The following is a 27,229-nucleotide window of genomic DNA, read 5'->3' on the forward strand; positions in this document are numbered from 1 at the left end:
GGTAGGTTATTAGCAAATTACGCGACACTGATTGGGAGGCAGGCAGCTAATGGTTGCCTTTCAATTGAATGAATTGAAGGTTTTTATTTCCTTAAAAAGTAAACAGGAAATGTTAGACAACTTAAGTTGAGTGATTGAAAAAGTGACTGCTGTGTGCACCTTTCTTTTTTTCTCAAATGTTTATGAAGAACGTTGCGCGCCAAAAGATATACCTTCGCCATTACAACAATACTCATGCGCGCGCATCTAGAAATTTATGCTATCGATTTGTTTATTTTTCTCGTACAAAAAAACTTTATCGAAATTTAAGGTTCGGAAGTTTCTGTTCTGGATATCTAAGTTCTGAATTTCCGGATGGCTTCCTGAAGGAGTCGAGAATTATCTGCATCATAAATTTCAATCTTAAAAAGGAAATTTAAATTACATTCTAGCCACAGGTTATAAATGCGAAATTCAAAAGAAGCAAAATTAAAGTCATGTCTGTTTAGTGGCAATTGGGCTTCACAGAGCTTCACTACTGGAAAAGCTGGCGCCACCATCCGCGTGACATGGTATGAGGGATCACGTGGACACAGCGGCCGCGTCGGCTGCTTCGGAAGCGCCGAAGCGGGTTGAGAGCGAAAGTTTTTTTAAGTGCCAACTGCGCTGCGGTTATGATTAAGTGGTGAGGCTATCCCTCCCTTTGGTGTCTGCCTCACAATATTTGAAATCACTATAATAGGTAGTTGCTGCCTTTGGAGGCGTGCAGCATGGTAGGCTGATGCTCGGTGCCGCATGGCCAGGCGTACGCCACGGAGGCCGGTTTCAGCCATACATTCGCACGTAGCCGCAGGACAAGAAGCTGCGTGAAGCTTGGCTCGCGAAGCTTAGAACCTGGAAATAGCCATCGGCTACAACTAGGGTATGTAGCAGGCACAACGCGAGGAACATTTCTTCTATGGCGCTGGGACTGCGATGCCTGCGCTCGCTGCCCGGCTAAAGTCACCATGGTATGGTCTATGAACTTGTTGGTGCTAGATACTGGCAAGTTCACAGGAATGACACCAGAGCGGCAAGAAGCACATCAAAAAGAGGCACGGCACATGGTAATGTTTGTGTTATGAATTAACGCACTGAATTACGAAAAAGAAGCAGCTGGAAATAGTACGCTGAGAATACCGATAGACATACGGTGCAAAGCATCTTGAGAAATAATATTGAAACGCCGAAGAATTAAATACAAAAACAAATTGAATCGTCGCGACAGCACATCCGTCGCCGTAGGCATCGAAGCCTCTAACGAAACTATTTTTGAACAGCTCTGACAGCGTCCATACAAGAGGGGTTGCTTGCGTACTGTAAAATGCTCATATTTTGCGGCCTAAAGCTCACGGCACGGTACGAAACCGCACTCGCAGCGAAAGCGAAACATTGTGCGCGGGCATGCATGCAGACGCGCAGTCGGTCGCTGTGGAACCGTGTGATCGCTGCATTGAGACTTCATTCTGTTGTGCTCCATTTGGTTATACAGACAGCCCACTAAAGAACATATTTCACATGGTTTTCTCTCAGCGTTTGCCTATACCTTTCATGCAAGAAGCCAGTTCGGGAGACTCCATCGCGGCGACCACGCGCAGTGGCGTTTACTGTACGTATTAGGTAAAGATATAGCGTCTGTTAACGATTCTGCGCTTTCTGTTTGCCCAACATTATTATTTCGACAGTAAAAAAAAAACTTTCCTCGTTTTTAAAGTACTTACAGAAATGTCCGGGAGAGCTCGCGCATGGTGTTTTCAGTGAGCGCTGACAGCAAAACCTATGAGGAGCGCGCCACGTGATCCCTCATACTACGCAAGGGAGGCGCTTCCTACAGATGGCGACTCCGTAAGTCCTCGCCCCCAATAGTAAGCTTGGGCCACTTTGAAGTAATTTAGCTCTCATATTTGGTAACAAATTCATTGGTATGCAAGTTGAGATCGCCCGTAAGTGGTGGAAGGGGGCTTTTGGGACGCCTAACCGCAACAACGTTATCTTGTCGCATGCTTTGAGGACAGATATATTGAATGTAGTGTTGTCTTTGTGATTTCAGCTAAGCGCATAAATCTTCACCATGCACTTCAGCTTCAATTTAGCAATATCATAAGGTGCACTCAGTAAATAGTTACATGAAAATGAGCATCGTTTCTGGACACAATTTTCCGTGACATAGCATGTACCTTTGCGAGTAGTTTGCCTGAAAAGGTAGAATTGTGCAGTGTAGTCCCACGCGATCATGAAAAATCTGTATTGGACCTTTGTATATAAAATGCACACGGTTTGCGTAGGCATTGTGTACATCGATTGGACGCGTCTTTATATGGCAAGAAAACGCCATTTCCCAGGCTTTATTTATACAAAGAAAATTGTGAAATCATTTCAAGTAGACGAGGCACCCTCGTGTTTTTGTCTTTCACATCATGGGATTTAGCAGCACACTTACGCACAACGCAAAGCGGTCCTATGCTTCGCGGCCTGTGGGACAATGATCTGATGTTGCCCAAGCGAAAACTAAGGCTCGAAACAGACAGTCAGTACTAGCGCATTTTTGCGCAGGAAATATCTTTGCGCAGCTTTAAAAGCCCTGGACAAGCAATCTAAGCTACATGGAGAAGCTAGCCAAAGCATGATAGGTGCTTTTTACTCTTCTTATTTAATGCACGTCAAATTCCCAGGTTTTATATCACACTAAAGAATGGGCCACTGACAACAAACGGCTAATAATTTGGAGTTAACAGGACAAAGTTCAAACTATATTTCCTCTGTAGGCTTCATTTTTGTGTGGCTTAGCTCAGCCGATCAGCTTCCTTTCTTTAATTTTACAACAAACAGCTCAAAAACGTTCGGCAAACCCAATAACTGCAGTTCACATTGTACACAATCTAGTCGTATCTTTCATAAGCATAATCGCCGTATTTCGATGCCCACTGCAGAACAAGAACGACTGCCAGCGATTTCAATTACCCTTGTCTTGAGCTAGCTGATACTAGCTTGCAACTGCAATTTTCCTAATTTCATCACCCACCCAATTTTCTGCCCTCTTCAACTGCGCTTCCCTTCTCCTGGCACCCATTCTACAATTTTAATGGTCGACTGGTTGTCTACCTACCCAACGCATTATATGGCCTACTCAGATCTTTTTTTTAGTGTCAACAAGAACATCAGCTATCGTCATTTGCTCACTAGTCCACAACGCTCTGTTGCTTTCTCCTAACGTCACACCTTACAATTTTCGTTCCACCGCTTTTCCCGCGTTTCTTGACTTGTTCTCAAGCTTCTTTGTTAACCCTGAAATTTTTGCCCCATATGTTAGCACCGTTAGAATGGAATGATTCTACAGTTTTTCTTTCAACGACCATGGTAAGCTCAAAGCAAGTATTTGGTAATGCCTTTCGCATGCACTCCAATCCACTTTTCTTTTGTAGATTTACTTCTCATGATCACGGTCGCCCGTCAGTAATTGACCTAGAAGAACACACTCCTGCACAGAATCTAGAGGCTGACTGGCGATCATGAATTCTCATTCCCTTGCCAGGCTCTCACTGGACATTACCTTCGCCTTCTGAACAGAAGTCTTCACCCCACTGTTGTACTTTCTCGCCTAAGGTCCTCAATCATTTGTTGTAATTAAATTCAAGTGTTGTACAACTGAACAATATCATCTGAGTCAAAGGTTGCTGATATATTCATGCTGATCCTCACTCAAAAGCCCTCCCAGTCTCATAGATGGAATTCTTTCTAAGCACGCATTGAATAGCATTGAAGAGATTCTGACTCGTCGCCTGACCTTTTTGTTTATAGGTAACTTTCTACTTTTATTGTGACGAAGCATTGTAGCTGTGAATTCTTTGTAAATTTTGCCTACAACATTTACGTATGCCTCCTGTAATTCTTGATCAACCAACGCGGTCATGACTGCTGGTATCTCTGCTTAATCAGATGTATTTTCATATACTATGAAAGTCATATAGAGAGGTTGAGTGTACTCGCATATTTCTTAATTAGCATGATTGATGATATTGACACGTGTACTTATCTTTATCGGGCGACCACGTTTAGCCGCCTAACAAATGTTATCGTGCAGCGCAGGACGCGCCTGCATGTAAAAGAAGTTTCTGGAAAGTTATCGATGCTTCTATCCGCTGTCTGTTGTCGCCGAACCTTGTGTTATCTGATTTCATCGCTTGACACGAATGGTGTAGAACATTTGAGAAGGCATGCGGGTCCCAACGTTTAGTCTGGAACATTCGATGATTGCTGTATAAAAGCCGACGCGCTTGACCCGCTGATCAGATTTTCGACGATCGCCGAGCGTGTTCGCCGCTATCGTTGCGCTTTCAGTGTAGCCTGTTTTGTGGGCACAGGTTCGCCCAATAAAAGCTAGTTTTGTCTTTCACAGCACTGCTACTGTGTTCTTTATCGTCACTACCACGTGACATCTGGTGGTAGTGACGATAACTGGTGGTAGTGACGATTGTGCGTTCATGTACCGAACGCCGCCGCAAAGCCGCGACCCAAGCCCGAAGCCCGAGGACAGAACCAACACCGCCCAAGACCAACGTGCTAGCCGCAGACTGCAAGGGCTGCCCCCAGAGCACGGACTTCTACCTGAGATGACAAAGAAGATCGTGGTCAAGACAACCCCAATGGCTGCCCCAGCGTCCCCTGTTATCCTACAAGAACCTCGGGACCCACCAACCTTCCATGGAGCAGTGACTGAAGACCCGGAATCATGGCTGGAGACCTACGAACGAATCGCAACATTCAACAACTGGGACTCCGACGAGAAGCTGCGGCATGTCTACTTCGCCTTAGAAGACACCGCCAGAACTTGGTTTGAGAACAGGGAATCGACCTTGACAACGTGGGACCTGTTCCGTCGCGGCTTCCTACGCACCTTTACAAGCGTCGTGCGCAAGGAAAGGGCCGAAGCTATGCTGGACGCCCGAGTGCAGCTACCAAACGAGAACGTTGCCATTTTTACGGACGAAATGAGCCGTTTGTTCCGCCACGCCGACCCTACTGATGCGTGGTGTAAAGGAGGAACTTTTCGCCGGGATGGTAAGAAGCCCACCGAAGACCGTCGAAGAGTTTCTTCGTGAGGCGACGAACATCGAGAAGACACTCGAAATGCGGAACCGGCAATTCCACCGCCGTACAAGCTCTACCCACTACGCAGGAATTCAATCACTGGCCACGGACGATCTGCGCGAGATCATCAGGGCCATTGTGCGCGAAGAACTGCGCAAGGTCTTGCCTTCGTCGCCGCCTCAAGTGGCCTCGATCGCAGACATCGTAAAAGAAGAGGTGCACCGATCGCTTGGAGTTCCTGAGCTGCAACCAGAACCGCCGCAGCCTCAGCCGCAAGCGGTGAGCTACGCCGCCGTCGCCCGCCGTCAAAGTCCCCTTCCACGACCGCGCCAGGGCCCCGTAACGCCACAGTTCCGTCGACCACCACCGCCGCCGCCAGCACGCCCACCCGTCGCCGAGCGCAGCTAACCGAGGAAGACAGACGTTTGGCGCGCTCCTGACCACCGCCCGCTCTGCTGCCACTGCGGAGAAGCAGGTCACGTCTACCGACGATGCCCATACCGAGAGATGGGACTGCGAGGTTTCGCCGTCAACGCGCCGCGTCCACAGCTTGGAGAGCGTCCACGTGACATCGCCGACAACCTCGCCGCTACTCAATGGAGCTCTCGACGACCGTCGCGTTCACCATCACCAGGCCGCTACCTGTCGCCGCAGCGCCGACCATACACTGGCCCAGCCCGGGGCCGGTCAGCGAGCCCATATCCGGAAAACTAAAAGCAGCAACCGATGGAGGTGCGGTTGCTGTTCGTCGAACTGACGAAGGTCCTCCGCCGCCGACGAAGTCGACGAAGAAACCATCTCGAAGACCTAATGACGACACGCCGCCGTCCCGACGAAGTCAGCAAGCCAAGACTACACCGACGAAAGACGACTTGACGACGCGACGTTCCAGCTTCAGTTCAACACGACGCAGCCGTGATCCGACGCCAAGACCTAACTGCAACGCCAGACAAAGAACCACCGACCTCGACGTGCTTCTCGACGGCCACGCAGTTACCGCCTTAGTGGACACAGGTGCTCATTACTCCATCATGAGTGGACACTTCGCCGCCCAGTTGAGGAACGTTAAGACTGCATGGGAAGGCCCTCAAATTCGATCCGCTGGAGGACACCTGATTACGCCGACAGGGATCGGCACGGCAAGAATTACCGTTCATGGCCGGACTTGCCCTGCCACCTTTGCTGTCCTCCAACAGTGTTCACGAGAGGTCATTCTCGGCATGGACTTCTTGAATCAACATGGTGCAGTCATCGACCTGAAGTCGAAATCGATAACGCTGTCACAAGATCAAGCGATACCGCCGGAGACCTGTCGTAGTCACCACGCCTTGAGTGTGCTCGAAGATCAAGTGAGCATCCCGCCGCGCTCCAGCATTATTATTTCCGTCGGCACTGAAGCACCCGCTGACGTAGAAGGCGTCATCGAAGGCGACCAACATCTATTGCTCGGCCGTGAAATTTGCGTCGCAAGAGGGATCGCTCGACTCCACGGAGGGCAAGTGGAAGTTATGCTAACCAACTTCAGCCAAGAGTTCAAGCACATCAACAAGGGCACGACAATCGCATATATCGAGGAAATTGTGGAAACCAGCAAAGCCTTTGTCCTCTCGGATTCAGCCGCATCTACCCCGATGAGCATAGTCCCCGAACCAGACTTCGACGTGAATCCAAGTCTTCCTATGTGTAAGCAGCAACAGATAAGAAGCCTTCTCCGACGATACAAAGACTGCTTTTCGACGTCATCGAGGATTCGACAAACACCAGTTGCAAAGCATCGCATAATAACCGAAGAGAGCGCTCGACCACTCCGCCAGAGCCCTTACCGAGCTTCGACGCGAGAACGCGAAGCTATTAGGCAACAAGTCGACGAAATGCTGCGCGACGACATCATCCAGCCGTCGAAAAGCCCGTGGGCCTCTCCGGTAGTCCTGGTAAAGAAAAAGGATGGAACCCTACGCTTCTGCGTCGATTATCGTCGACTGAACAAGATCACGAAGAAGGGTGTGTACCCCCTTCCACGCATAGACGACGCGTTGGATCGGCTCTGCAACGCTAAATACTTCTCGTCGATGGACCTCAAGTCTGGCTACTGGCAAATAGAAGTCGACGCGAGAGATCGCGAAAAGACTGCCTTCATCACGCCAGACGGCCTCTACGAATTCAAGGTCATGCCATTCGGACTGTGCTCGGCGCCTGCAACGTTTCAGCGCGTCATGGACACTGTGTTAGCCGGACTAAAGTGGCAGATGTGCCTTGTTTACCTGAATGACGTCGTTGTCTTCGCCGGAAATTCCGACGATCACCTTAGGCGGCTTGCGACAGTGTTAGAAGTCATCAAGTGATCAGGGCTCACTCTGAAGCCAGAAAAGTGCCGTTTCGCTTACGATGAGCTTTTGTTCCTAGGCCACGTGATCAGCAAATCAGGAGTACGCCCCGACCCACAGAAGACAGCTGCCATCGCAAAGTTCCCGCAGCCAACCGACAAGAAGGCAGTGCGCAGATTCCTTGGCATGTGTGCCTACTATAGGCGCTTTGTCAAGGACTTTTCACGCATCGCGGAGCCGCTAACACATCTAACCAAATGTGATGTCGCGTTCCAGTGGGAAACGCCGCAGGCCAAGGCATTTCAAGAACTCAAGCGACGCATGCAGACGCCGCCGGTACTTGCACACTTCGATGAGGACGCCGATACCGAAATCCACACTGACGCCAGTAGCCTAGGCCTCGGTGCCGTCCTAGTCCAGAAGAAAGAAGGACTTGAAAGGGTGATATCGTATGCTAGCCGGTCGCTGTCAACAGCGGAAAGCAACTATTCTACGACTGAAAAGCAATGCCTCGCCATCATTTGGGCTACAGCTAAATTCCGCCCTTACCTCTATGGCAGGCCATTCAAAGGCGTCAGTGATCATCACGCATTGTGTTGGCTAGCTAACTTAAAGGACCCTTCAGGACGGCTGGCGCGGTGGAGCCTCAGACTACAAGAATATGACGTCACGGTAATATACAAGTCCGGAAGAAAACACTCTGACGCCGACTGCTTATCGCGCGCCCCCATCGATCCCCCGCCGCAAGACGACGAGGAAGACGACGCCTTCCTTGGGATAATAAGCGCGGAAGACTTCACTAAACAGCAACGAGCCGACCCGGAGCTAAAAGGCCTCGTCGAGTATTTGGAAGGGAACACCGACGTTGTCCCTAGGGCATTTAAGCGCGCGTTGTCTTCGTTCACGCTACAAAACAACCTGCTCGTGAAGAACTTCTCACCAGTCCGCGCCAGCTACCTTCTTGTTGTACCGTCAGCGCTGCGTCCAGAAATACTGCACGCCCTATGCCGCGTTCAGACTACAGTCGCATCCGCTAAAAGTGGCGCATTTATTGCAATTTACGCAACTGCTGGAACGACTGTTTACGCAGCTAGCAACTCCCTACGTTCACATTGAGCCTTTCGATAAGATACGTTTTTTACGACTGGCCAATCACCGTTCTGGGACAGCCGCGTTTCGCATTTTTTAACATGGCGCCGATCAGCAAGCGGCTGTTAGCGCAGGTCGAGGCTCTTCAAGCCCAAAGTTTTCAGGCGCGGGTCATAGAGTATCTGCCTCTGTCGCACTTCTTCAATTAGTTATTCATCGCTGCACAGCGAAGAAGCTTCCGCACTTAGCATCATCACTAGGCACGGGCAATGTACACAACACAATGAGACCGGAAAACCGCACTGCACTCAGGGACACCGCGCGCGTTCGGCGCGAACCCGGGAAAACGCGGATGGCGTCGGCAGCAGCAGCAAGGAACAGCGTTGCAACGCCGGATGGCTGGGATGGCGGTCACCGGATGAAAACAAGGAATATGGGGAGGCCGGAAGCTCCGTGACCGGAAGATGCAAACCGAAACTGCTTCGTGCATTGGTGGCGTCGTAACAGTCGTATCTGTGCCTGTCGTAAAAGTAGCGGGTTCTCCAACACTTACACCCAGGATGGTTGCGATTGTTGCGTACTTTCCGCTAAATGCAGCAGTAGTGTGAACAAAGTAGTTGCGCTTCTTTCGTTTACGCTTACGTTCCGTGCGAACGATCCGTACGTGGCGCAAGTAGTCTGAACATAGCATTACGCCCTACACGACGATCCAACCGCTGGGCACCTTGGATTCTCCCGGACGCTGTCGAGAATACAGGAAAGGTATTACTGGCCGCGTCTGGCCGCCGACGCCGCCCGTTACGTCAAGACATGCCTAGACTGTCAACGACGCAAGACACCACCGACAAGGCCAGCAGGATTACTACAGCCGATCGAACCTCCTCGCCGACCATTCCAGCAGATTGGGATGGATTTGTTGGGGCCGTTTCTGATATCAACATCCGGGAATAACTGGATCATCGTGGCGACGGACTATCTCACCCGTTTTGCTGAAACTAAAGCTCTACCAAAAGGCAGCGCAGCCGAAGTGGCGAAATTTTTCGTCGAGAACATCCTGCTGCGACATGGTGCCCCAGCGACAGAGGAACGGCTCATCACCGACAGAGCAACGGCTTTTACAGCAGAGCTCACCCAAGCCATTCTGCAGTACAGCCAGACAAGCCACAGGAGGACAACTGCCTACCATCCGCAGACGAATGGTCTCACGGAGCGTCTGAACAAGACGCTTGCCGACATGCTAGCAATGTACGTCGACGTCGAACGCAAGACGTGGGACGCCGTCCTGCCGTACGTAACATTCGCTTACAACACGGCGGTGCAAGAAACAACACAGATCACGCCGTTTAAGCTGGTTTACGGCAGGAACCCGACGACGATGCTTGACGCCATGGTGCCGCACGTAACTGACGAAGAGAATGTTGACGTCGCTAGCTATCTCCAGCGCGCCGAAGAAGCCCGACAGCTCGCCCGCTTGCGAATCAAGAGCCAGCAGAGGACCGACAGCCGACACTACAACCTCCGTCGACGCTTCGTCGAGTACCAGCCTGGCGTCCGTGTTTGGGTCTGGACCCCGATACGCCGACGAGGACTCAGTGAGAAACTACTCCGACGCTATTTCGGACCCTACAAGGTCATCCGACGTATTGGCACTCTGGACTATGAGGTCGTGCCAGACGGCATTTCGCATTCACAGCGGCGCCGCGCACGATCTGAAGTGGTCCACGTGGTGCGCCTTAAACCCTTTTACGGACGCTGACGAACTTCGCAATTTTTGTTCTTTTCTTTGCTACGAGTGCTTTTGTTTATTACGTTCGTTTGTTTGCAGCATCTGGTCGATGCTTTTTAAGAGGGGGGTATTGACACGTGTACTTTTCTTTATCGGGCGACCACGTTTGGCCGCCTAACAAATGTTATCGTGCAGCGCAGGACGCGCCTGCATGTAAAAGAAGTTTCTGGAAAGTTATCGATGCTTCTATCCGCTGTCTGTTGTCGCCGAACCTTGTGTTATCTGATTTCATCGCTTGACACGAATGGTGTAGAACATTTGAGAAGGCATGCGGGTCCCAACGTTTAGTCTGGAACATTCGATGATTGCTGTATAAAAGCCGACGCGCTTGACCCGCTGATCAGATTTTCGACGATCGCCGAGCGTGTTCGCCGCTATCGTTGCGCTTTCAGTGTAGCCTGTTTTGTGGGCACAGGTTCGCCCAATAAAAGCTAGTTTTGTCTTTCACAGCACTGCTACTGTGTTCTTTATCGTCACTAACACGTGACAATATGTATGTGAACCATTGTAAGATATTCTTTCCTGAAGCAAGCCTGTTCTTTTGATTGATTGAAGTCAAGTGTTGCCCTGCTTCTATTGAAAATTGTGGTGAATATGTTATACAATACTGAAACCAAGCTAATGGGCCTATAATTCTTCAGTTATATAAGGTCACCCTTATTAAAGATCTCGCGTGCGCTCAAGTCGTGAAGCATCATGTATTGAAGGCAGTAACCATTTCCAGCATATCTCATCCGCCTTTGGTTAAACCGACTGTTATTCCATATTCTCTTGGCGTAGGACAAAACGAGATCAGAGTAATCAGATCAGAGTAATAACATCAGCAATTTTGATATTACGGTAAAAAAGAAGAAGAATTTTATATGACATGTACATTAGTGAGAGCAGCCACGCCACCTTGGAATTGGAGGTAATGATGAAAAGGATACGGATGCTCCTTATATAACTTGTGATAAACTTAAGAAGGCCTTGCAAGATATTTCCCGCGGAAAAGCAGCATGAGAAGATGGAATAACAGTCGCATCTATGGGTATCCCTTCCAGAGCGAACCCTTACAGATGTAAGAAAATTCTGGTATTTCAAGCTTTAGGCACTCAGCGTCTTTTGTGAAAAATTTTGTCCGCACAATAAATGTATGTGCTGAAAAACCATTCTTTTAAATACACAGAAACGTACCGAATTCTTTTTTTATATTTGCCGTATCTTTACTGCGCCATAGTTATGATTCGAGGAAAAACCTACCCACTCCTCTTCAGTCTTGGTTCGCTAATGTATATTCATGATGCGAACCACTTAAAGCAGACCCACGCCGACTAACAAAGTGTGCAGAACGGCGGTGCAGAAAAACAAATACGGGCTGGTACTGACCTATCTTCACCATGCAGACCTAGGGCCAAAGGCAATGCGTATAACATGAATCATAGTAACTTTCGGAAAGGTATATTCACCGTTTTTAGTGGCTAGGAACTTTCGGTGCTTGGGATCGTAGACCACATCTGAGTAGACAAGGTGTGTGCAGTATCCGGTCGGGTACTGGTCCTGTTGTGTCGTCATCTCGGTGACAATACACACCAGTTCTCTTGCTTGAGGATGGTGCAATAGAAAAAAAAACCATTCCATTTCTTACAAATACAGAACATGAGAGAGCAGCTTGCTCACGTTGCTTTTTTCACACGCAAATGCCGCTAGGGTATTCACACATGAAATTAAACAGCACTCGAACAAGAGATGTCTCGATCGAATGCTTCCACAAGGAGACTAGCCGCCGTGGTTCGTTTGTAGCTATGGTGCTGGCCTGCTAAGCACGAGAGTGTGGAAGCGAATCCCGGTCACGGCAACCGCATATCGATGGCAGCCGTGTGCGTTTCTCGAAGTGGGCGTTAATGAACTCCAGGTGGTCCAATTTAGCGTGGTCCACCACTAAGGCGCGTCTAATAATGAGATCGCGAATTTCCCCCGTAAAACATCCTAATTTACTTTTTAAAGGGAACCGTGTTTGTACGGCCCTGACAAAGACAAGTTCCTCATCTTCGGAGGAATATCTGTTGGCTTCAGAAATATCCCTTGGTTGGTAAACTTGTTGCATATTTCAAGTCTCTTCTGTGAATCTTTCTGTGACTCATTCTCATGTTTCTATGTAGTATTGTAGTTCTTGGTTTCTGTCGGTACAGACCCACTGGTACCTTCAAACCATATATTTTAGCTGTCGTTGCGGTACTGTCTAATACATGTACCTTTCTTTCTCGGGGTCAGGAAATTGTGCTACAGCCCTTGCACCTGAAGTTTGTTAGGTCTCTTTTAAACAGACTAAGCTTTACGCGGTTAATATTCACGATTAGTTAACACTAATGTTAGAGTGGCCAAGCACAAAATTTACTTGTTGCGTCTGTGTAATTGTCGGAGCAGTATTTGAATAAAATTATCATTTTGATATGTGCATGTTGTACATAACGTTTACGGGTTTCTCTGAATTTAGGGCTTGTACTGTCGTATAACTCTTTTCATAGGAGACGCTCAAAAGGTGAAGCGGCATCTATTGCCGCAAAACGTCGTCAGCCATCTTACCTATGGCACGGCAAAACGAAAGTGCTGGCTTCATAGCACAGTACCAAGTTCAGGCGTTCAACTTGTCGATCTCGTTAGTCCTCAATTCTCACAGGACACGCTTGCACGCACTCCCTCCCAAAAATTCACCTCGCGTTCTCGGCCCGAGAACACAATGCGAACAAAGCAAGCACAGGTCTCACTGGCTGCGTGCAAAAAGTTTTTATTAAAGGAACCCTGAAACGACTTTTACGATTTTGTACAAACGTACTGAGTCGTTAGAGTAGGTCCTTCTGATTATTATTTGATGCATCTAAGTGCTCCGCGTAAAGCGTGTAATTTATTATAAGGTTTGAAAAATGTGCATTCCTGCCGATCACAGCACACTGCTGGGCGGAATTTTCAGCCGCCCCTACAGATATGACGTAAATCACCCAATTGACTTCAGTATGGCGAGCTATCCGATTGGCTGCCCAGGGCGCGTCTTTAATAATTTGTCCACCTCTATCATGAAGAAATGGTGTTCGTAATAGTTCGAACCTTAGTTAATTTGTTTTATAAAAAAATAACAAAGAGAATGCACACGAACAATTTTTCACTGCACTTAAGCACTTCCGGCACACACAAAGCGTCGTCTGCTTGTGTTACTACGTGCTTCATTTTGACGAGATCTCCGTGGTCATAGTCGGTCTCAGTCTTTTCGCGGGCACTATGATTCGACTTTGTTGCATTGTTGACTGGAAACGTAGCGACTGGCAATATGTAAAGCTCCGACATCGTGTCTATCTGCAAGGCGGCAGACGTGCGGATTGGCTGCAGTGCATCGGACTGCCGCTATCCGATCGGCGGCAGGATTTACAGGATTTACACCGGAAGATTACTAACGCAATAGCGTCTCGCGAGTCTGGTATTAAGGTAAACGCAAGCGCGAGGCCTGGCAGACACAGTGCAGACCATGTGATTGGTCTGCATTGTGCAGGCACTTGTTGGCACACAGATAAACCACACACAGTATCAGCAACGAAATGTATTCTTGCAGTTGGTGTAAAATTTTGCAGGAGTGTAATCGTCAACACGTTGTTTTTGCAAACGTTTAAGATGTTTTACACTTGGTTACAGCAATATTAGCTCTTTGTTTGGCAGGTTAAGCTCTGCGCCAACGAGTGGCTCGACCGGGCAGACCGATCAGGGAGCTCACGTACGTCTACGCTAAAGTTCCTTTATCAGCTTGAGTTTATGCCTCCGCCATTCCGTCAAAATGCCCAGCTCGCCTGTGGTTACCGGACTACCAGACATGTTCGGCGCTGAGACAGAATGCTCGCAACGCACGCTGCTTCGATAGCTCTCGCTTGGAGCCGACCGCCAAGCAGCTGGCGGTGAGTTTGGAGAGGCTTCACGCGCTCGCTCCTAGAGAACCGGAAGTCGACAACACGACATACCATCACGACGCAGAGTCAGTGAAGGCGGAGCATAGCGCCGATCACTCGGCGAACGGGTTGAGGAGAAAATGCATGACTGTGGAGGAAGGTACCTGGTAATCTTCCGTAGCTCTCCTAATATGAGACGTTGCACACAAATTGTGGTGCGAATGATTAAGTTTAGCTGTACCCTACGCGTCTACAAAATCTGTCCAAGGCGTTTCAGGGATCCTTTAATGAATTCGACAGGGCGCATTTGATACCTCAGAGCTTCGATTTGCTCTTTATTCCAAGGCAACGAAACAGGAGCATTCTATTGGAATACACGGTTGATCTGAAGAATTGACGTGAACATTCTAGGACGAGTGAGTAATTTTTGGGCACTTATCTCAAGTTTGCAGTGCATATCTCTGGAAGAAAGGCTCTGAGCAGGCAATTTCTTTTATCAAGATGAAACACCACCTAGCCTTGTCTCAGAACTTTGTTTTCAAAGCAGTGCGCTTCTTCTGAATACTATCTAGATGGATATACAAGAGTACAATAACCTACTGGACTGACTTCTTTGTTTCCCAGCAGCACAGAGGTTCGCTTTTCATTAATCACTTGATGATTATGGTGGTCTTTGCATTTTATATTCCTCAATAGCTGCACAAGGGCGAACCTCACATTTTACAGCAGCCTCGCAATTAGCCGTCTGGAAGGTAGTAGACACCACCAGGGTCGCCAGATCACTATGCATACGGCATATCCCCTATATACCAACAATGTTCGAACAAAGTGTTTGTCAGGCAGGAGCCTATGTTTCGACCTGGGGACTTGTCTTTGCCAAGACAAATGTTTCTGAAAGCAATGTTGCTGCGCTGGGCTTGTTTTCCCGTAAATCCGATGGATTGCAAACTGTCTGTCAAGAATTTCAGCTTAAGTGATCTTTCTAAATAGCTTTTCGTTATTCTAGCCTATTACATCAGCTTCGTGAGATTTTGGCTGACATTCACATGTGTCGTAATGAGTAATAATAGAACCGTCCTTGGAGTTGTCTCCGCGTGAGCGCTCTGTTCTCTGAAACATTTATTTAAACATCTAGCTGAGTTAACATTGTCCTATATTTGCTGAAGCTCGTATTAAACCTGTATTCTACGTCAGCCTGGCCTCCTCCGGCCGTCTATAGTTTTTGCGCAATTGGTAGGTCCGAATGCCTCAATTTACGCTGTTCGCTGATATTCTGTGTGCTATATGAAATTTATCGAAGTGTATGAGCTCCAAACCTGTTCATATAGTTGTGATAAATAATATATATGTGAGGTAATATAGTTGTGGTGTCGTCGTGAAATCCTTACAGCTGACGTAAGGCAGTCCACTACTTTGTGGTGCTGATGAAAATTGCAGCAGCCGTAAACACAAGTATGTAGCGCAAATAGTATACGTATTTATTTGTACGTTCGCGAACCCCTACTAAATAACAATTTTTTGCCGTTTTTTAATTCGCCCAAACAAACGTGCTTGTAAAGCACCAGAATAACTTACCAGAACTTCTGTGTCTCCGGAAGGATCGGCCCTGGGGCGCTGGAAAGTATAAAAGACCACTTTTATACTTCTCAATTGACGCGCATGGTAACATTTGTAGCGTCTTAAAAACTGTTTCACATGGTGCGACGTTACGTTGCGTTTTCTGCAGCTACATTTCTGCGGAATGCGCATTGCCGTTTCACATGCAGCGAGCGTGGTGGCTGCGACTTTCACATTTGCGAAAACCTAGCAGCGGACTGAATTATTCCTGGCGTCAGTGCGCTTGGGTGAAAACAAAGTAAAACAACTTAGGAATGGCTTTCCCGGCAGTTGTTTGTGCTTAAATACGTTAGTTTATCAAAACGAAAGTCAAATTAGCAGCCCACAATGACGTGTATATGATGCACGTAGTGACTGTTTCCTCATACTTGCCGGATGTGCGTTTTCGCCGAGAAGTTCAAGGACACGATCGTAGGTATTCGAAACAGCGTTTGTTCAGTTCCTGCAGTGTCACAAACTGTGCAGGCTGCCAAATTTTTTAGAAGAGGAGGGAAAGAGCAGTCACTCGGTAAGTGGTGAACTCACCGGAAGTTTATGCGCGTCAATTGTCATCTGCTTGAAGACAAGGCACTACAAGAAAAAAATGCTTAGCTGCAGCTAATGAATAATATTTTTACATAAAAATGTATTTTTCCCCTCGAGCCTGAACACTTTCTCTAATAGCAATACGCATGAATAAAACCATTTATAATAACAGTTTCTCCATGGCATCCCAGATGGTGTCGCGCACAGCGAAAAAAAAAGGAGGAGTACAGTGGAGCTGTTTTCAATAAACAACCAAAACATTCCCCAGGCTCGCTGGCACGCGACTATTGGGTCGAGTTGGCCACATAACCAAGAAACTTTTCGTTTCGACGAACGAAAGCGGCGACGGAATTTGCCTTCTGCTATCTCTTCAAACCCATTCCGCTCCTCCAACCGTGCTGCTTCCTCCTCGAACAACGGCAACGCAACAACCGAAACTCCCATTGCAAGCGCCATTTCCTTGAAATAAACTAGAAGAATGCCAACGTTATACTAATCCACAGATAGGCAGACGGTAAAGAATTGAAACATTATAGGCCCATTACACTAATTTCATATTGTATAAAATATTCACGACTTTTAATAGAATAAGGGCATCATTTGAGTTCAGTCAACCGAGAAAAGGCTGGCTTCAAGAAGAGATACTCTACAATGGATCACATCTATTTCATCAATCAAGTAATCTAGAAATCGGAAGAGTACAATCTCTCTATATGGCTTTCATTGATTCTAAAAAAAGAGCGTTAATTCAGTAGAGATACCAGCATTCATAGAGCCATTACGTAATCAAGGAGTACAGGAAGCATAAGTGACTACATAAGAAAATATTTACAAAAATTCCACAGCTACCATGATTCTCCATAAGAAAAGTAGAAAGGTACCTACAACGAAAGGGCTAAGGCAACGATGCACAATCTCTCCAATGCTATTCACTGCATGCTTGGAAGAAGTATTCAAGTTCTTAAACTGGGAAGCGCTAGGAGTGAAGACCAACGGCAAATATCTCAGCAACGTTAATTTTGCAGATGACATTGTTCTGTTCAGCAACACTGGGAACGAATTGATAGAACTGATTGAGGACTTTACAGAATGGGGTTGAAGATCAATATGCAGAAGAGAAAGATAGCCTGGCAAGGGAACAAAGGATCCGGGGGCTGGAATCTCCGGCTCAGTTCGTCGACGAGATTATGTATGTCGGTTTTCCTTCCGTGGCTGCAGTTCTTCGGCCTCTTGCCCTCCGCATAGCAGCCGCTCGCTACAGCTATGCGCGTCTCCTCGAAGCTAATGGGGAGCTCACACGGCAAGTAGCGTGACTGACGACTGAGGTAGCTGCCATCCGAACACGCTGGCCGCGTTCTTAGTCACGCCCTCGGCGCCCTAGCCCCGGTCATTCTGGACGCCGTTTTCCTCCCCCTGTAATGCCTTGCTGGTACCACTGTCGCTAACAGCTCTCGCTCAAACCAGTGCCGCCATCCGTGCTCATACGCGGGAAATGGTTAGGCTGAACACTGACGTTGACCGCTGTTCCAAGCCCCAGATCACATTATCCACGTCACCGACAATGTCACCGAAGTGCGCTAACTCCTCAACACTGTCGCTGAGATCTGCGTCCTCCCTCCACCGTTGCCATCGCGGCCGTGAGCCAGCTCATCATCGGAGCCGACTTTCTTTAGCACTATGTGGTCGTTGTCAACGTGCGGCACCACCGCATCTTGGACTCCGAGACAAGCTTGGCCATCGAAGACGTTTTCAGTCGCGCTCCACCGCTGCGGCTTCTTCAAGCGCACATGGCCGTTCCCAACCCTTGGTCAGTAGTCCTTGCCGAGATTCTTGACGCATTCCGACCCCCCCCCCCCTGCTTTCAGTCCTCGGCAGCGCATATCGTGACACATCATATCGTCAAAACTGCCCCCCCCCCCCTGTGTTTGCTCGGGCTCGTCGTCTCGCGCCTGATCGTCTAGCTACCGCCAACGAGGAATTTGAAAATATGCTTGACCTTGGCTTCATTCGTCCCTCCTCCAGTCTTTGGGCCTCGCCATTCCATATGGCGCCCAAGGAGACTGGTGACTGGTGCTCCTGCGGCGATTACTGTGCTCTCAATATAGCCACTGTCCCGGACCGGTACGCAATACCTCACATTCATGATTTTATGTCGGCACTGCACGACTGTACAATTTTCTGCAAAGGCGACCTGGTGAAAGCCTACTACCACATTCCTCTAGAACCCTGACATATTCCTAAGACTTCCATTCTAACACCCTTCGGCCTACTCGAATTGCGCATGCCTTTCGGTCTTCGTAATGAGGCCTATACTGTTCTACGTTTCGTTGACCAGTTATTACTTGGCTTGACGTGCTGAATTTCCTATGTTGACGACATTCTCGTGTACAGAACCACCGCCGAATCTCGCAAGCTCCATCTACATCAAGTGCACGCAAGACTCACCAAGTTTGGTCTTAACAGTACGAAGAGCTAGTTCGGCATTACGGAGTTTAATTTCCTCAGCCATTGCTTTAAAACACATGGCATTCGTCCACGCTCTACCCGCGTCGCAGACATCCGTGAGTTTTCCCAGCCATCCGTCATTAGGCAACTGCACGAATTTCTTGTCCCCGCCAACTATTAGCGGCGCTTCATTCCTTGCTGCGCCAATATACTGCAGCCTCTCCACGACGGTCTCTCCGGCCTCAAGACATTATTACTCCTGTGTCCAAAAGCGACATCGGTGACTGCGCGTTCAAAGGCACCAAAGAAGCCATTGCCGGTGCGACATCCCTTGTCCACCCCAAATGCGACGCCCCAAAATCTGTCTTGGTTGGTGCATCGGACACCGCTGTTGGTGCAGTTGTGCAGCAGTTCGTTGCTCGTGCTTGGCAGCCCATCGCCTCCTTTTCCAATAATCTTTCTTCTGAGCACCGATACAGCATGCTCGGCCGAGAGCTGCTCACCATATATTTGGCTTTGAAGCACTTCTGACATTTTCTCTAGGGACGCTCCTTCCATGTTTTTACCGACCGTAAACCACTGAGTTCCGCCCCAGCGTCCAGCAGTACCTCCTACGCCCCCCGCGATATGAGACAGCTCGCCTCTATTTCTGAATACACCAGCGACAATCATCATGTCAACGGAAAATACAGCGCCGTTGCCGACACAATTTCTCGTACCACGATCTATGCAACGGACCACGGCCGACCGGTCATCGACTTCACGGCCATGGCTGCTGCCCAGTGTCAAGGCCGAGCTCCAGCTGCTACGCACGAGCGGTACCTCTCTTGTGTTTGCAGATATCTTGCTTCCTCACTGCGACGTGTCCCTCATTTGTGATACGTCGAACGGATGTCCTCATCCCTACGGGCCTCGCCCATACGGTCGGTCCATCTTTGCTGCTCTCCATTCTTTCGCTCATCATGGCATTCGCGGAACACATCGACTCGTCACTTCTCATTATGTGTGACCAAGTACCAACGTTTTATAAGAAGCCAACAAACACTGACACGAAACGCAGTGGAAATTACTTGTGCTTAAAATAAAATAAAGTAACGATAAATTAATGGAAATGAAGTGAATGAAAAAGCAAATTGCCGCAGGTGGGGAGCGATCCTACAACCTTCGCATGTCCTTGATGTCAGTGCTGGTTGGCTTCTTATTATATGACTAATAAAAATCGGGCCCCCCGGATGATCCCCTTTCTTCCCAAGTATCAACGTAGACGTTCGTCACTGGTCATGCCACTGGCCTTAGACTGCCAACAGTCTCAAGTGCATCGCCTCATTGCGACTCCTCTTTCCACATTCCCGTCCGCAGACGCTCGCTTGAGCAATCTGCACGTCGATATTGTTGGCTCCCTTCCTCCCTGCGGAAACCATCGCTGCCTGTTAACCTGCATTGACAGGTTCACCAGATAGCGTGAAGCGATGCCCCTTCTGGACATAACGGCGGAGTTGATAGCTCGAGCACTCATCACACTCTGAAGTAGCCGCCACGATGTCCCTTCCACCATTACGACAGACCCTGGCCGTCAATTGGGCTCAACATTGTTCGCCAATCTCTCTCGGTTCTTGGGTGTGAATCACATCAAGACTACCTCTTGTCACCCGATATTCAATGGCATAATCGAACGTTTTCATCACCAAATGAAGGCTTCACTCATGGCTTCGACTTTTCCTTCATCATGGATCAAGCGTCTTTCTCTCGTTATGCTTGACATCCGCACCGCTCTTAGCAGTGAGTCTTCCTCCAGCGCCGCCGTGCTTAAGTTTGGAACCAGTCTTGGTGTCCCTGGTGAAATGTTCGACGACTCGCTCACCCTACCTGCTGACGTTTCCGTCTACGCCTGCCGTCTACGCAGCGTTATTTGTTCCGTCTTTCCTCTCCAGCGTCGACGTTCTTCGCGGCGTGTATACGTCAACCCAGCCTTTGCGAACTGCATGCACGTCTTAGTGTGCCACGACGCTGTGCGTCCTCCTTTACAGCCCCCGTATGAAGATCCGTTCAAAGTACTCAGCGTGCACCTAGACACTTTCTATAGCTCATCAACGGCCAGGAAGATATTGTCTCCGTCGACTGTCTGAAGCCTGCCTACTTGGACTCTGACGCTTTAACCACTTCTGCTGTAACACTCACTCCAGAGCAGGCCAGTCCTGCTCGCCGCGTACGTTTCGCACCACCACCATCCGCTCGTCGGCATTCGTCCAGCTCACGGCTTCCTCGCTAGAAGGGGGGCCCTACTGCGCACTACTACGTGCCACAGTGATCCTACCAGGAAAAAAAGACGATAACAACGCGACCACCACGCTTACGGTGCGCAAGCAGCGGAATCGGCGGTTGCGAAATCGAAGGCCAGTGGAGCTTGCTCCCGTTCCCGCCTGTTTGAGCGGGCTCCGTTAAAATATAACTTGCGGACACCAGGCACAAACGTCCGTCTCGTTTTTCTTCACCCACAAGTTCAAGATCGCCAATGAGCCTCTAGAATTTGTGAACGACTACGTTTACGTAGGTCTTAGTCAGAAAGGACCCTGATCATGAGTAGGAAATTTACAGAAGAATAAAAATGTGTAGCAGTGCATACGGTAGATATTGCCAGATCCTGACTGGAAGTTAAGCACCGTCATTGAAAAGAAAGGTCTGCAATCAGAGCATTCTACCAGTGCTAACATATAAGGCAGAGATTGTAGTTTTGCACATAAACTAGAGAACAAGTTAAGGACCGCGAAATAAGCGATGTAAGGAATTTTGTTAAGCCTAATAACAAGACACAGGAAGAGAGCAACTGAGGAGCAGAGAGCGAACGGGGATAGCCGATATTTTAAATGACGTTAAGCGAAAAAATATCGAGCTGGGCAGGCCATGTAATGCATAAGATAGATAACAGGCGGAATATTAAAGTTACAGAATGGGTCCCAAGAGAATGAAAGCGCAGTAGAGGGCGGCGGAAACTGGGTGACGTTATGAAGTTAGGAAATTCGTAGGCGTAAGTACGAATCAGTTGGCGCAGCACAGTGTAATTGTGGCAAGGGACAGGTAATCTTCCGGCAGTTGACGTAATATAGGCTGGTGATGATGACGATGAGACTATGCAATAGATGCGAACGTGCAATGCCGTACCCGCAGCCGCCGTTTAGATCCAATCCAAACCCCCAGACGTAACATGCGAAGTCGATCTGGTAGCGAGGGTATGTCTGCTCTAAATGCACCCCTCTCGTCGCGTTCTGCTCCTAGCTGACGACGTACTCGGTTACAAAATTATTGACAGGAGCATGCCGTTATTTCGGCGTCCACAAAAACGTGGCCGCGCCCTGCGACTCACGACAGCGGCGCGGCCTAGGCCAATCGCTTGCGGCGGAACTGAAAGCGCGATCAGAAAAATGATCTCCGATCGCGCCCCAGTACCCCGAACGTCGAAAAATTGCATGCACGAAGAGTCCGACGGCCCAGTTGCGGCATCTGCGAATTCGCACGTGTGAAAACGCAGTCAAATTCACACAAAGTGAAACTGGCTGTATTCGCCGTGGGACTGCTGCAGAAAGTGACATCTCTCTGAAAAATAACTTAATGATTTACTTCCGAGATGGCGTGCGCTGGCAGGTTTTGCTCCGGCCGGCCCATTTGGCGCGATCCCCAGCAAAAGTAATGCGGTGCGTGCACCCCGCTGGCCCGAGATGGCGCTGTTAGCTGCGGGCTCCTAGAGTCACTGGAAAAAAATATCAGAGTACCGCAAAGGTCGGGATTTGACTGGCAACACTGAGCGGCCAGCGCCATATACCTTGCAAGCCGACTGCGTCGCGGGAAGGCCGCCGTGTTGGAAGAGCTTGATATTCGATGACACATCGGGTTGAGTGCCTACTGAAGTACAAATACTTTGTGCCCGGAGATAATGGTTGCTAAGAACGAAAATAAAATGTTATTTTGTGCGAAGTAATGCAGCCGGTGGTTGTTTTGCACGCCGATCATGTTTACTACTAGAACTGTGCTACGATTGTGGGCAGCAGCTTAGCGCTGCTATCGGGAGCTTATGCACGCGTAATTTTTTTTTTCGCTTCCGCGGACCGAGCTACGAAGGGAACATTTCGTCACTTCGAGCCGGAATGAGGCAAGCTTGTGCTTTTGGGCATGAACATCGTGGACCACCGTCGGCTTCTATTGAATGTTTCCAAGCTGGACGAAACTGACACCTGACAGTGTCACAGGCACGTACGTTCATTGTATAATTTCACAAGCTAAAACGGATACACCTAATTTAGTTTGTAAACGGATACCACGCGTTTTCGATTCTGCAGGGCGACTTTGTCCGCCGTATACGCACGACACACTGCGACTGCTATGTGCGCACCGGTGTTTGGTCGTAATCGTAAGACGATCTGCGCACAGCAGGCGTAAAAACCAGCTTCGATGACCATCTTGCGCAATCAATCTTGTGGAAGGCCAATATGAGCGATTTGCGTGATTACAGCAACGTATTTGTACTTCTGCACACTGATAATGAGCGAGAGTTTGCTACATTGCGATTCATGAACGCGGCTGTCTAGTGCGTTCATGAGCGGCTACTCTTCTCAACTTATTTATGACTGTTTTCGTAGCCTGTCAAGATTTGCTGCTTGTGCAAAAAAAAGCAGGAACGCCCGCTGGTGACGCAGCACTTTTTTTTTCTAAGTTACATAGGCGATGTATGAAATTCTTGTGCTTTTAGAGCGGCTTATGTAACATGCATAGTGACAGAGTGAAACTAAAGCTACTGGGTGTTCTGTTGTTTTCTATTTCTTGTTATGCATCAAGCACAACATTATTTGGGTATGCACCGTAGCATCTCCACATGAAACATAATATGTATGCTGGCTTCAGTTCATTGCATATGTACTCGGCTTACAAGCTCAAAATTTGAAGATGTTTTGTGAATATGACCTGGCCATTGGTTTCAAGCTCGAAATGCGTATGTGGAATATGATAAGTGGAAAGAAGGAAGTATCATGGGCCTCGTATTGACCATGTTTTTATTGACTGCGATCGTCACGACCTGCGAAAAACAAGTGCCATATGGGTCGAATGACTCCGAGGCGAGAGCGCACTCACGTGCGCGGAGAAATCATGCGAATACCTGGTGCACGTGAGGACGCGAAATTCTCGCGCGACAAGTGTGCCTTCGCGTGCCGCGGCCATGGAATAACCGCGTGTGTTGAGCAACAAACGCGTACACTTGTACCCGCGTGAAGCGTGCAAGACACGAATGATCCCTGCAATGAACTCCTATTTTCGTAGCATCGCTAACACCGCGTGCACTTCGCTTAAATACCTTCTAAAACAGTGCCGAAAAGCCCAAGCAAGGTGTAGTTATACCTCGCACACGCGGGTGTTTTTTGTATGCTTGAAGTTCTCCCGGCCGATTCTGTCTAACCACGCAGAACGGCGCTCTCGGTCATTTTTCCCGGTGAGAATCTAGAAAAAGTTCTTTCCAGACTCAGTTCGGTTGCTGCATCCGAAGGCGCAGCAGCCAGGCATGATTTCCTTGCAGTCAAATGCGAGCGCGACAATCGGAACGCACACACACACACACAGAAAAAAAAAACGTAGGGAACCTGCGCTGCCTGCGCTCTAACTCAGCTGGCTCGCCCGGCGCTTGGAAGGTATATGGCACACCAAAGTCACGTGGTATGGTTGGGCCAATGAACGCGTCGGCGGTGCGGGAAAAACGAATGCGGTACTCTGAATTTTTTTCCAGTGGTTCTAGGGGTTCCTAAAGTCACTGCGTATGCTGCCAACGGTAGCGGAGTTCCGCGTATGCCCGCCACGTTGCCCATAGAGAAAGAAATTCAACAAGAGTGGACACTCTTCAAAAACTGGCAACAGGAAACACATCACGCCTAGTTTCAACAACATCCGTTAGTTGACGCGAGCATCAGAAAAAAAGAATGTGAAATAAACTTCCAGACAACGTTTTATTTTTTTTTATTCCTTCCCTCTAAAAGTGAAAAAGTTTTGCGTGTAAATGAACTTTTACTTTGCAACTTCTTGTTGCGTTGCCTAGCAACAAGCTAGCGGCACGCCAGACGTGCGTGCATACGTCATGCGCCAGACAAGCCGCAGGAGTGAGCGAGGATGGTCGTACGTGCGAAGCTCGCATGCTCGGCGACCCGTCTGTTTTGGATATAGCCCATTTTATTGGGCTCCCGGCCTTGTCTATGCTTCTCTTGCGTGTCGCCTGCATTTCGACAGGGCACCACTGCACTACTGGACTATACGGCAAGGTGAGAAATTGTGTTTGACAGCGTGCGGCTCATTTTAATCACATTTAGGCTTAGTTCGAGTGGCGCAGTTAGCGAAAAACAGCACCGCCGTCCTGGCGCAGTTAATTTGAGTTAATGCCTCATCCTGGCAGATGTGTGCGACGCTTTCTATGAGCCCCAACATTACTGTAACTTATTTTGGTAGTTTTTGGGCACGCTTGCCGCGCCCGGCTTGACGCAGTAAGCGAAAACCGGCTCGGCCGTGTGACGCATTTGCGCGTGTACATGCGTGTACTACGTCGTAGCACCTAAGACAGACAAGTTTTCGCACATTCTGTGGACCCCAACATTATTGTAACTACCGTCGTTATATTTGGGGTAGTTTAGAAGCACGGTTGCAGCGCCCGGCTTATTGACGCAGTTAGCGAAAAGCAGCTCGGCTGTGTGCCGCAGTTAGTTTCGCGTGTACTGAATGTTACTGGTAGAAGTTCGTGACGCATTCTCTGACCCGAAAAAGTATTGTAATTTCTTTGGTAACTTTTTGGGATATCTTGAGGCTTGCTCGCCGCGCCTGGGGTTGTGAAGCTGTTAGCAAAAAAGCAAGCCGGCCATAGTGAGTTACTTTTGCGTGTACTGAATTTTAGTGGGACAAGTTTGTGACGCATTTTATAGCCCTGCAACAACATATATCTTATTTCGGTACTCACGCTTCTCGAAAACGCGACGAGCGATTGCCGAGAGTGATAACACGGGAGTGTTGCATGCGCCGGCAGGACGCGTAAAAGATAACACGGAGGAGCTCAAGAACGTGACATTTATGTATTCTGAGCGACTGAAAACAGGCTTTGCACCCACGAGTCTCACTTCAGTGCGATTAGAATGCATTCTGCGAGCGTGTAACATGGTCTGGCTGAGCCTGTGTTGTAGCCACCTTTGTGTACTTGGCGTACCATCGTGTCGACTGAGGCCAAGTTGTTTTGGAAACGCGCAGTCGCCCGTGTATTTGTGCACTTAAAGTGCAGGAAACAATGGCCGGGAAAGGAGGGGTGCTTGAAAGTCGGATGTTCAGATTTTATGGCATTGTTTGGGAGGAGTCTTTGCTGCGAAATGTACGTAAAAGTGAATTTATCTGTAATGCCGCTCATTCACCACTTACGCACGTTTCGCCTGTACACGCAATACTCCTGTTAGGTCAATATACCGAAATGATACGTGCTTGTAATTTACTTTCTTTCAGCTGATGGCATCCGGTGGAGCATCGTACGGCAACGACTGCTGCTTACCTGGTGCCACAACTTTGGATGAATGCAGAAGCCCGGAACGAGCATTTATATAGAGCAAAATAAACATTTCATCATTTCAGAAGACGTCTTTCGTGTTCTTTATGAAATTGCAGCTGACAGATTCGGCGCAGTCTTGTAAAGGCCAATCGCAATCATTTCTACTTAATAATGAAACGATTCCACGCCAAGGCCACGCGAGGTTCAGCAGAAGCGAAAATAATGAAATGCCGCGCCGAGCAGCGGAGCCGGCGCGGCCTGTACCAACTGGTGTTCAAAATGCGCGCGCCCAAAACCGAAACCGGAAGAAGTCAACAACATCCGCTTGGTGCGCTACAGTCAATTCGGCCGCTGGGCTCTATGGGAGTGTCCGCTCTTGTTGAAATTTCTTTCTCTATGCGTTGGCTGTCAAGCTACTAAAGCTATGCGGCAAAGCCGCACTTCGTTTTTGCCGGCGGCATATCTAGCGTATCGCCGATCGACCGTTGGCGCTTTTCGGCCGCTTTTGAAACACTTCCGAACGATTTTCAGTCTAATTGCATACAGAGGGCATCGAGACAGCCGACTAGACAACATAGCCTCATGAAAAAAATTTAAAAAAAAACACGCTGCTCTTGTCATTCCCGCATTTTTGACGCGGCGCGATCATTTGTTTTTTGAACTTGAACTCCGTGCATACCATGCGCTCGCAGGTTCACCCTGAACACGTACAATGCTCACGGGTTGAAACGCGACACTGCGAGCGCGTGGCCGCCGGTACCTGCAGCGCCGCCTGTGGAAGCAAGGCGTTGCATTGTTGTACATCGTGAGGGTGGATCGTTTTGAGCGTGCGCTCACTGCTTCAGGCTGGCACTGAACCGGGCTGTGGTTATCC

The 27,229-nt window shown here is 48.7% G+C and overlaps 1 protein-coding gene across 1 annotated transcript in view; it reads right to left on the bottom strand.

Annotated features, from left to right (window-relative positions):
• Positions 1–27,229, bottom strand: part of LOC135914778 (chitinase-3-like protein 1) — a 326,619-nt gene that overhangs the window by 64,958 nt on the left and 234,432 nt on the right. The window contains exons 9-10 of the mRNA XM_070539354.1: positions 15,792–15,830; positions 11,754–11,888 (exon numbers count right to left, since the gene is read on the bottom strand). Coding sequence (XP_070395455.1) covers positions 11,754–11,888; positions 15,792–15,830 — 174 coding nt within the window. The remainder of the gene's footprint in view (positions 1–11,753; positions 11,889–15,791; positions 15,831–27,229) is intronic.

This window comes from Dermacentor albipictus, chromosome 5 (genome assembly GCF_038994185.2).
Source record: "Dermacentor albipictus isolate Rhodes 1998 colony chromosome 5, USDA_Dalb.pri_finalv2, whole genome shotgun sequence".
NCBI lineage: Eukaryota > Metazoa > Arthropoda > Arachnida > Ixodida > Ixodidae > Dermacentor > Dermacentor albipictus.